General features: G+C 37.7%; 1 protein-coding gene and 1 long non-coding RNA gene across 7 annotated transcripts in view; one reads left to right on the top strand and one right to left on the bottom strand.

Annotated features, from left to right (window-relative positions):
* Positions 1–9,181, bottom strand: part of LOC128250617 (uncharacterized) — a 169,427-nt gene extending 160,246 nt beyond the window's left edge. Inside the window, exon 1 of one of the 3 annotated variants that reach the window (XR_016238115.1) lies at positions 8,733–9,181. This is a non-coding gene — a long non-coding RNA (uncharacterized LOC128250617). Of the gene's footprint in view, positions 1–7,228; positions 7,975–8,732 lie in introns of those variants that run through there. The other 2 variants (XR_016238116.1, XR_016238114.1) reach the window with 2 other exon arrangements.
* LOC106882470 (prolyl 4-hydroxylase subunit alpha-1) overlaps positions 1–11,999 on the top strand; it is a 135,729-nt gene that overhangs the window by 91,855 nt on the left and 31,875 nt on the right. For all 4 annotated transcript variants that reach the window (XM_089340667.1, XM_089340669.1, XM_089340668.1 and 1 more), the window contains exons 6-9: positions 6–199; positions 849–1,022; positions 5,693–5,763; positions 10,564–10,663. In XM_089340667.1, the coding sequence (XP_089196793.1) occupies positions 6–199; positions 849–1,022; positions 5,693–5,763; positions 10,564–10,663 (539 nt within the window). The remainder of the gene's footprint in view (positions 1–5; positions 200–848; positions 1,023–5,692; positions 5,764–10,563; positions 10,664–11,999) is intronic.

The raw sequence follows: 11,999 nt of genomic DNA, 5'->3' as shown, positions 1-11,999 counted from the left end.
TCCAGATCCTACTCATCAGAGAGCCAAAAATAATAAATTCTACTTTGAAAAAATGCTTGAAGAAGATAAAGTTAAAGCAGCACAAAGACGTGGTGACACTGGATTACAACGAGTGAAGAATCCTCGCCACATCGATGACTACCGTAACTCTGAAGAGTTCTATGCATATGAGAGCCTGTGCCGAGGGGAAGAAATTATGGTGAGTTCTGACTAGGGTCTGTTTTTATTGAGGTTCCTTGTAGTAGTTGGTTGTTTTGTTTAATTTGTTGTGGGTGTCTCTTTGTTTTCTCTTTGACCCTTGCTATGAGAAGGGGTCACAGTGGATATCATGGTTAAGGGTAGTTTCCAAAATGTCAAGATATTGAGTAGAGGGTGAGAGAGAGAGAGGTACATGGGCAAGAAGGAGAGAGAAAGAGAGAGGTACATGGGCAAGAAGGAGAGAGAAAGAGAGAGGTAGAGACGTAGAGTGAAAAAGAGTAAGAATGAGCAGGGGAAAGAGTAATGTCTCTCAACTAATGTGTGTGTGTGTGTATGTGTGTATAGACAGACAGACAGATAGGTAAATTGGTGTAGGTATGACTGTAGTTAAGAAGCTGACTTCCAACCATGTGATCTTGGGTTTAATCCCACTGCACAGCAACTTGAGCAAGTGTCTTTTACTATAATCCTGCATTGACTAAAGCCTTGGGAGTGGATATGGTAGATGGAAACTGATAGAAGCTTGTCAGATATATATATACATATGCATGTGTGTGTGTGTGTGTACTCTTGACTACGCATTGCTCAAACTATTAATTATTTCTTTTTATTTAATGTCTTTCTTTTCTTATTTGTCCAAATTTTTACAGCCAATCAAAAATGCCCACAAACTAAAGTGCAAGTATGCCTGGTATGGCAACCCATATTTGTATTTAGCCCGAGTCAAGGAGGAAGAGATGCACTTGGATCCCTGGCTAGTAGTTTATCATGACATCCTTTCAGACAACGAAATAGACTTTGTGAAGACTTTTGCCACACCAAGGGTAGGTGCCATGTAGAAGATGAATCTTGTTTTTTTTTTTAATCTCTTAATCTTCATACCTTGTTTCCTTAAACCCTCGCCTCTTTCTCTCTCTCTCTCTCTCTCTCCATTTGTCTTCCTGTCTTAGTATCGCTATTTATCTGTCTATTTGTCTTACTCTCTCTGTTTCTCTCTCATATATATATATGTGTGCGTGTGGTTCAAATGTACAAAAAACAAAAGACAGAGACAGGTGGGAGAACAACAAAGAGGGTGTATTAGTTTGATGCTCAGGAAAAATGGAAAAGTCTTTGATGTTATGAGTCTACGTTCTTCAAAAGAAAGGAATCAGGAAAGAAAACAAAGAGACGAAAAAATTGGAAAGAGATAAAAAGAAGTGTCTGGATTAACAGTTTCACATTCGCTGCTTTCTTCCAAGGAATTTAAGGCTCTTAGCTTAGTTTTTCCTTGGGGCTGGCCAGATTGGAGGAATCTCGAGTATAACCAGCCGAAATTGCAAAGATAATCTGGAACCCGACTGAGGAAACAAAACTCCAAATGACCCGTCCTTGTTTTCTTTGTGTCGTCTATCGGGATGTTTTGTTGTCCCTTTCTTGTATCACCTAACTGTCTGGACGTTTTGCGTTCTTGTCCCATTTTGTATTTTTTTACATATACATATACATATGTATATATATATATATATATATATATATATATACATATATATATATATATATATATATATCTTAATATATAAATCTGAAATTGTGTGTTTGTGTGAAGCCTTTTTGAAAGTTTATAGAAATCCACATTTTCCACTTTTTCGTAAAAATTTTTACATCAATGGAATTTTCTCGATGTGAACTTTCCAGTGCAGTAATTAGATTTTTAAAATTCTGTTTACTTTGTGTGATTTAAGGGAGATTTGGCTGTTGTTTCTAGCAACTTTTATATTTCATCCCTTCTACCTGGAACGCAATTCTTACACACGCGCTCAACATAAAAATATAGAGAGTAAGAGTTAAAGAGGGAGAGGGAGAGAGAGAAAGTGATACATACAACGTCATAGATTAAACTTTCATCTCAGTATTCTTTACCTATTTTTCATAACATAGATACGTAAAAACACACACAACCACACATACATGACCTGTGACAACAACATACACATTGCTCTCAATCTCTATTCATTTCTCCCCCTCTTCCTCTCTCGCTCTCTCAAACGTATACACGTGCAAGTAAACAATCATTCACATCGTGGTATATTTACAAAACATTGATGGCATAACTACAGAGTTGTATCCCCCAACTTTGGAAGGTCATAACTTTCATAAAAGTGAATATTTTTTTATGAAATTTTCTATGCATATATTATTTATTATGTAGATTACAAATATACAAAAATTTTCGGTGAAAGTGTTTTGGAAGGGGGTGGGGTACAATATTCGGAAATTCCACTTAAATTCCTCTTAACTTCCAGGAAAATGAATATTTTTTCATGAAATTTTGTATAAATGTACCTTGATGTATGTACATTTCAAGCATGTAGGAATTTTGAAGGAAACAACTGCAGGTTATTTTTGAGAAGTGTTCCCCACTCGGTGGTGTTTCGGAGCAAGTCGTCCATATTTGTTTCATTTTTCTCTATTATGTGCTTATGTGCATCCTTAGATTTCTAATGAAGTAATAGGCAGTGAAGAGAAGCAGTCATAAGAAAACTTTTAACTACCCCTATTCCTTTCTCTCCTCCTCTCTACCTCTTCTTCTCTCGCTCTCTCAAAAGCATACACATGCAAGTACACAATCATTCAGTAAAATATAACTCATGTTCGTCAATGTTTTGTAAATTTACCACGATTTTCACTAGGGTGTTAGGGTTAGGGTTTTAGGGTTAGGGTTTAGAATTAATGTTACGGTTATGTTTTTTAGGGTTGGGTAATCGTGCGGGTGTTAATCTGAAAAATTACAGATATGTGAAAAGTACCGACCCTGCCATCTATTATAACTTTTGTTGTTCTGTTTAATATATACATAGATTATGCCTCCAAAGAAGAGAGTTTGCTGGGGAAAGACAGCAACCGGTTTAAAATGACAGCCACAGACTGCAGCAATCCACCACATTCCAGTAGCTACTTTGAACATAATGCAAAATGGTGCATCAACACCTTCTGCCCAATCTGATAGAATTCTGGCAAAACTGTTTAGCAACAGATCGACAGCAATTGCTTCATCACAAATTGCCATCCTAGCTCCTGTGAAAAGGGATTACCCTTGCTATGTATAATCAGGGCAGCGCAAAAAGTTGTTTTGCACAAGCATTTCTATAGCCAATTACATGGATGAAATTTACGTATGCTTAATAATTTTACGCAAAACAGCCTTCAGACTTTCCCTATCAATTTCATCGTCTTTTGAATTATGAACATATTTACATCATAAGGGTTTTTTCGTTGTAAGGCTTTCTTTTTTAGTTGATTTTCAGCTAGCAAGACTTATCGTAGATGGCATAATTAGTCACACCCGGACAAGGTCGGGTTATACTGCTAGTATATATATGTATGTGTGTGTGTGTGTGTGTGTATATGAGTTGGCACTCCGTCGCTTACGACGTTGAGGGTCCCAGTTGATCCGATCAACGGAACAGCCTGCTCGTGAAATTAACGTGCAAGTGGCTGAGCACTCCACAGACACGTGTACCCTTAACGTAGTTCTCGGGGATATTCAGCGTGACACAGTGTGACAAGGCTGACCCTTTGAATTACAGGCACAACAGAAACAGGAAGTAAGAGTGAGAGAAAGTTTGTGGTGAAGGAGTACAGCAGGGTTCGCCACCATCACCTGCCGGAGCCTCGTGGAGCTTTAGGTGTTTTCACTCAATAGACACTCACAACGCCCAGTCTTGGAATCGAAACCGCAATCCTATGACTGCGAGTCCGCTGCCCTAACCACTGGGCCATTGCTCCTCCACATGTATATATATATATATATATATATATATATATATATATATATATATCAATCATCATCATCATCGTTTAACGTCTGCTTTCCATGCTAGCATGGGTTGGACGATTTGACTGAGGACTGGTGAACCAGAAGGCTACACCAGGCTCCAACCTGATTTGGCAGAGTTTCTACAGCTGGATGCCCTTCCTAACGCCAACCACTCCGAGAGTGTAGTGGGTGCTTTTACGTGCCACCGACACGAAGGCCAGTCAGGCAGTACTGGCAACGGCCACGCTCAAAATGGTGTATTTTACATGCCACCTGCACAGGAGCCAGTCCAGCGGTACTGGCAACGATCTCGCTCGAATGTCTTTACACATGCCACCGGCGCAAGTGCCAGGAAGGCGACGCTGGGCACAGGTGCCATCACGATTTCGCTTTCGCTTGCCCCAACAGGTCTTCCCAAGCCGAGTTTCATGTCCAATGAAGGAGACAACGTTGGCATGGGTGCCAGTCGTTGAGTTTAGTTTGATTTCCATTTTGCTTGCCTCAACAGGTCTTCGCAAGTGGAGTTTAGTATCCAATGAAGGAAAGGTACGCATAAGTGGGCTGGCTACACCCCTGGCAGAGGCCTTGGATTTAGGTCTCACTTGGCTTGCCGGGTCTTCTCATGCACAGCATATTTCCAAAGGTCTCGGTTGGATGTCATCGCCTCGGTGAGGCCCAATGTTCGAAGGTCGTGCCTCACCACCTCATCCCAGGTCTTCCTGAGCCTACCTCTTCCACAGGTTCCCTCAACTGCTAGGGTGTGGCACTTTTTCACACAGCTATCCTCATCCATTCTCGCCACATGACCATACCAGCGCAATCGTCTCTCTTGCACACCACAACTGATGCTTCTTGGGTTCAACTTTTCTCTCAAGGTACTTACACTCTGTCTAGTATGCACACTGACATTACACATCCATCGGAGCATACTGGCTTCATTCCTTGCGAGCCTACGCATGTCTTCAGCAGTCACGGCCCATGTTTCACTGCCCTGAAGCATGGCTGTTCGTACACATGCGTCATATAGTCTGCCTTTTACTCTGAGAGAGACCCTTTGTCACCAGCAGAGGCAAGAACTCTCTGAACTTTGCCCAGGCTATTCTTATTCTAGCAGCTACACTTACAGCGCACCCTCCCCCACTACTAACTTGGTCACCTAGATAACGGAAGCTATCAACCACTTCTAGCTTTTCTCCCTGGAATGTGGCAGAAGTTGTTTCTGCACATTTACAGTGTTCATAGCTCCTGAACATCTGCCACATACAAAAACTATCTTCCTAGTTAACCTTCCTTTGATATTGCTGCACCTCTTATGTGTCCATAGCTTGCACTGGGTGCATCTTATAGAGTTTCTACCTACGCCTTATCTACAGATCAAGCAGAGCCATCTACCTGAAGGAGTTTGTGTTTTTTCTACCTTCCTACTTATTAGGACTTTGGTTTTAGCTAGGTTGACTCTAAGGCCCTTCGATTCTAGTCCTTGCTTCCACACCTGAAACTTCTCCTCTAGTTCTGATAGTGACTCAGCAATTAGTGCATATATATATATATATATTCACACACAGAAGCTGTGATCAGCTCCTAGGATATGAAGAGACAGAGTGGAGAAAAAATACACACACACACACATATACATACATATATATATATATTATTATATTTCTGATATCTTTGTCTTTTATTCCATTTTTCCAGCTAAACAGAGCAACAGTACAGAATTCAGTAACAGGAAAATTAGAAACAGCAACATACCGTATCAGTAAAAGGTAAGTGGGGTAATTTTTCACTTTGGGGTCACATGGTCACATCTGGATTGATAGTAGTTATTCTGAATTTCTTCAGTCCCCTCTTCCTTAATTCTCCTTTCTGCCTGTTTTCCTTCCTTACATTTTTTTTTTTTGCGAAGGTAAAGAATACAGGCACCACCTGTTTTTGGTGATCAGGGTTAGGGTTATACTGAAAATGGGTGGTGTGTGTATTCGCTACCTCCACCCATTCTTTTGCTATTTCACAAAGCTATTTGCTGTGCCAACTCCATTTGCCAGGATGTGGTTTGTGAAAATATAGCTACTGTTTTTAGCGTGTAGAAGCTCCCTTACTGGTTTGATTCTTTGGTTTAATAACATGACAATATTCTTTCAATGTTTAACTGCTTTTAATCACTGAATTACAAAGGTTTTAGTCATTCATATTAGCCACACAACATGTTTCAGACTGATACTTATTTTATTGAACTCTATTTGCTGAACTACTAGGTTATGAGATTAAGTGGTGGTGGTGGTGGTGATGCATTCTGTAATAAACATCTGGGTCTGAAGTTATAGCAAAGGTAAACACTTCTAAAGGTAAACACTTCTCTGGGATGAAGTGGGGTGAAGTGAGGGCATACCTGGAACATTCTCGTTACAAAATAAATTTCTTAACTACATTTATGGCTGAAAAACAAAACATAAAAATAATTAAAACATCTTTGATCCTAGGTTTTTCTCAATCACAGGCACAAACATGGATGTGATTAAGAAGCTTGTGTTGCGGCCATGAGTTTCTGAGTCAGGCCTTGGGTCAAACACTAACTAAAACAGAACAATTTCAAATAAGCTTTGTCTCTCACTATTGTTGTTGCTCAGCCCTAAGATTATCTACATGGTGATAAAATAACATCTTTGATCACCTTGTATGTATGTAGGAGTGGCTGTGTGGTAAGTAGCTTGCTTACTAACCACATAGTTCTGGCGTGGCACCTTTGGCAAGTGTCTTCTACTGTAGCCTCAAGCCGACCAAAGCCTTGTGGGTGGATTTTGGTAGACGGAAACTGAAAGAAGCCTGTCGTATGTATATGTATGTATGTGTATATATGTATTTGTGTGTGTCTGTGTTTGTCCCCCCCCCCCCCCTACCATCACTTGACAATCGATGCTGGTATATTTACAACCCCGTAACTTAGCGGTTTGGCAAAAGACCCGATAGAATAAGTACTAGGCTTACAAAGAATAAGTCCTGGCGGTCGATTTGCTCGACTAAAGGCGGTGCTCCAGCATGACCGCAGTCAAATGACTGAAATAAGTTAAAGAATATATATATATATATATATATATATATATATATATATATATATATATATATATATATAATTGAATAAGAAAGAGTCAACAAGAGGGGGTATGGAGTATGGTTGACCCCTGAAATAAATATGGTAATTGTTCAGTATAGTGATATAAAAAAAGTAAATACCTACGAGCGTATGTGGATGTGGTCGTTGGGCATGTGAAAAATAGCAACCAATATCGTTCTAATAACACGTTCGGCTGATTTATAAGTAGTAAACGAAGTAGTTTACTTTTTATACAGCGTAAAGACTGACAATCGCCGCCAGAAAGTGAGGAAATGTTTTATTTTTCTCAGTAGAATTACGCCAGAGAAACTCATGCAGATATGAAACAAACAATTTGTCCGAAGTCCCAAACTGTCATCTCAACTTCCGTTTCACCTGCGTCCACATATTTTCCACATTTTGTATGTGGACGTCTTGCCCATGAGGATCGATTGCGAAGTAAGAATGACCAAACAACTTTTTAAGTTGACTGGTTTATGCTCCTGAGTTATCTCCCTTAGCTTCTTTTACTACTTATCTCCCCTTAATTCGTTTTTACTTTATATATCACTGAACTGAACATCATCATCGTCGTTTAACGTCCGCTTTCAATGCTAGCATGGGTTGGACGATTTGACTGAGGACTGGTGAAACAAGATGGCTACACCAGGCTCCAATCTGATTTGGCAGAGTTTCTACAGCTGGATGCCCTGCCAACCACTCAGAGAGTGAAGTGGGTGCTTTTACGTGCCACCGGCACGAAGGCCAGTCAGGCGGTACTGGCAACGGCCACGCTCAAATGGTGTATTTTACGTGCCACCTGCACAGGAGCCAGTCCAAGGGCACTGGCAACGATCTCGCTCGAATGTCCTCAATTTTAATGTCCATGGGTCAGGCAAAATTCATTGAGGTAGATGTTTTATGGACAGATGCCCTTCATGTAGTCAACTCTCACTTGTTTCCAAGCAAGGCAATATTTCTCTTAGTCCTTTATGCACAAACAGCACAATGGCTGGACATGCTTTCACTGAAGATTGCAAATAAATGACACAGAATGTACAATAGTGATATTTATTAATAACTATGGTGCAATGTCAAAATAAGGAAACACAAACACACAAGGCATCATGCAGTTTCCATTCACCAGCGCCATTCACAAGGATTTGGCTGACCTGGAATAATAACAAAAGACATCTGCCTAAGGCTCCACAAAATCACAAAGGGGATTGAACCTAAAATCATGTGGTTGGTAAATGAAACAGTCAAAACATAAATAAAATTCAAATTTATCATACCATTTGCTTCATACACTAGCTGGTCGATATGATTGATTAAATGTTGTTTCATGTGCATTTTTGCTTTCGTTTCATTTCCAAAACTTGTAAATTTTTCTTGACACTTTTCTGGTATTAAATAACACTGATAGGTAAAGTTCCGAGTCATCTAGTTGCATGTGATTTCGGAGAAGAGATTAAGCAAGGTTTTATCTGAGAGTGCTTGGAATTGCTCAAAGTTTAAAATATCAAGGCACTGAATGCTGCGTTTTGAAATCTTTATATATATATCAATGTTTTTAAGTATGTTTTAAAGCGCAAAAATTATTTAAAAAATTAAACAATATAAGTCAATGGTCTATATTTTTACCTGACTAGGACACTATCTTCAGAAAATTTTCGGAGAGTAGGTGTTGTTCGCAGACTTCTGTTCTGTGTTTGTGTATGATTCCACTTCTTGTTATAAAAACCACAAATACAGTTTATCAAGGGTTTCCTGACCGAAATATTAATTTATTTCGCCATTTATCAAGCTGGTTAAAACAAGACGGTTCAGTAACTGCATTCATTATTCAATGAATTCTCCTTCTATAAGAAGGAGAATTCATTGAATCATCCGAACGTGTTATTTGAACGATATTGGTTGCTATTTTTCACTTGCCCAACGACCACATCGACAGACGTTCCTAGGCATGTGTGCCTATCGGCGTTTTACTTACCACCAGTTACCTCCCGTTTTGAAGTTATTTCCCTTGTTAGCTACACGAGTTATATCTCTATATTAATTCGTTTCATCATCATCATCATTTAACGTCCGTTGTCCAGGGCCGATAAGCTAAGGGGCTGCACCAAACTCTAGTCTGATTTGGATTTGATATATTAAATATACATACATTCGTATACACATGTAAATAAATAAATAAATATATATAAATATAGGGATGGGATCTTTCTGATTTGGCGGACACCATTTTTTATTTAGTTTTTATTTAGTGTGTTTTTTACCGAAACACTTTAAAACTTCGTATACTTGTATATTTTGTCTTATAGAACAGAGAAAAAATTTTTATATTCGAAGTTATTTCATGTTAAAAGTTGTCGTATTTCGGTAATTTCAACCAATCACTGACGTCTATTGAGGTGAAAACAATTACTGCTGTGGATTGTCAACAACACGTTGTGGCGGTGTAATGGGATCTTTTCCCTTGAATAAAATCAGTGCCGTTGTTTGTCAACAACAACTATCGGCGGTACTGTTATTTATGACATCGTTCGTGCGTTTGTACTGGTTTTAGATTTAGGGTTTTAGGGTTAGGGTTATGTGTATTTTTGGCCAAATTTCATGAAAAATTTGTGGCGGTGTATTGAACAGATTTTCACCAAATTTGGCAAAAATACTCATAACCCTAACTGTAACTCTAAAAAATGGTTTCCGCCAAATTAGAAAGATCCCCTAACCCTAACCCTAAAACCCTAAAACAAATGGTGTCTGCCAAATCAGAAAGATCCTAGGGATGATATTATTAAAATACCATCATGAGTGGTAATCGAATTATCAGCCATACAGCCAAATTAATAAAACATATACATACAATATTAGATATGTACATATATATACACACACAAAGGTATTACATGAGTACCTATATCGCTAAAAAGTAGATTTGTGACTATTCGGTAGTACAGAAGTATATTTTGACTTCTATTTTTTAGTGATATAGGTACTCATGTAGTACCCTATTGTATATATATATATGTACATATCTAATATTGTATGTATATATATATTTTTATATATATATATATATATATATATATATATATATATATATATATATATATATATATATATATACATTATATATATATATATATATTTATTTATTTATATACATTTTATATATATACACACACACATATATATGAGAGGTATTGGTATCTAGAAGACCTAAAAAAGTATCAGGTAATGCTAAGTAAGTGGTATGGACAGAATTTTTCAAATATTTCCTCTTTTTAATTTCTTACCGTCTCTGATGAAGGGATAACCATAATATCAGAGAAACAGCTGTAAGACTATTTCCTTATAAATGTCCTGAAAACTACTTGCAGCCTTGGCTTTGTTAACGCATTCTGTCTAATATATATATATATATATATATATATATATATATATATATATATATACTGTATATTTTTTGCAGTGCTTGGTTGAAAGACGCAGACCACCTAATTTTGTCCAGAATCAACAAGAGAATTGGAACTGTGACAGGTCTCAATGTGGAAACTGCTGAGGAACTTCAGGTGAGTTTTTCTTTGGAAGCAGAAATTCTCCAAGGCCATAACAGTGGTATTGGGATGGAGGTGCAGTAGTTTGGGGTAATTTTATTTATTCGTTGTCACTTTTTTCTTATTAACATTCTTATAGAGTAGTGTGAAGTGTAGAATGCTGAATAAAATGCATTGTGGTATTAATTTTGTCTGTCTCTGTTGTGTTTAATTTTGAAGAATTTCATTAAATAGCTCTGTCATTATCATTAAGCTAGTCTTTGGTACATAAATTAACATCAAATTTTGATGGAAGGGCTTAATTTCAATCTCTTTAAAACAAAAAGTTTGTTTAATAGAACCAGAGTCAGTCTCAGGTGAGTTATAGAACATACGGACAGATAGACTCATACAATATTTAATTCTTTTGTTACCATATTTCTGTTGAAATGTGCTGCCTTTGTTTTAATTAATTTTGAAAATAATGAAGAATTTAGTAAAATAACTTCGTCATTAATACTGCTTTCAAATTTTAGCACAAGAGCAGCAGTTTCAAAGGAGGTGGCCACTCAATTATGTTGATCCCAGTGCTCAACTGGTACTTATCTTATTGATCCCCTCCCACCCCACTAAGGATGAAAGGTAAAGCTGACCTCAGCAGAATTTGAACTCAGAACATAAAGACTGATAAAATGCTGCCAAGCATTTTACCCAGCTTGCTAACAATTCTGCCAGCTCAGCATTTTAACTTTGCCAGTAATGTTAAGCTGGTATTTGGAACATAAATTAGCATGGAATTTTGATGGAAGGTTTTAATTTGGATCCCTTTAAAACAGGGAGTGTGTATCATAGAATTAGGAGCAGTCTCAGACAGGTGTCACAGGAGTTTAATTTGATGCTGCTCATCTTTGTAAACTGCCAACTGAGGATCAGTATAAACATCTAGTGTTGCTCAACCATACATAATTACTGTGTAGTATCCATCTTTCTTTCTTTCATTCTTCCTATAATTATTCCGCTATTATCAGTCTCCCTCCATTGTTCATACTACTCTTACACCCATGGTTCTCAACCAGGGTCCATTTGACCCTGGTGGAGTCCATATAGGATTTTTGGGGGTTGTTCAAGCAAAATACTAAATTAGGGATCCAAAGTAGCATTCTAAGGGTCCATGAAAAAATTTTGCTTTAGATTTGTTTCTGGCAAGAAACAGCTAAATTTCTTTTATCAAATGTTTTACGCCATTCAATATACAAAAGTTGATGTGTGAAAAACAAATTAGAAATTTTGAAAGAAGTATCTATAAAACTAGTTTTTAAACATCGAATGGTTAAGAGGGTCCATTAGAGTAAAATAGTAGTCAAAAGGGTCC

Source organism: Octopus bimaculoides, chromosome 23 (assembly GCF_046866305.1).
Source record: "Octopus bimaculoides isolate indiv1 chromosome 23, ASM4686630v1, whole genome shotgun sequence".
Lineage (NCBI taxonomy): Eukaryota > Metazoa > Mollusca > Cephalopoda > Octopoda > Octopodidae > Octopus > Octopus bimaculoides.
Note: the sequence above shows the minus strand (reverse complement) of the source record. Positions and strands in the feature narration are given on the sequence as shown.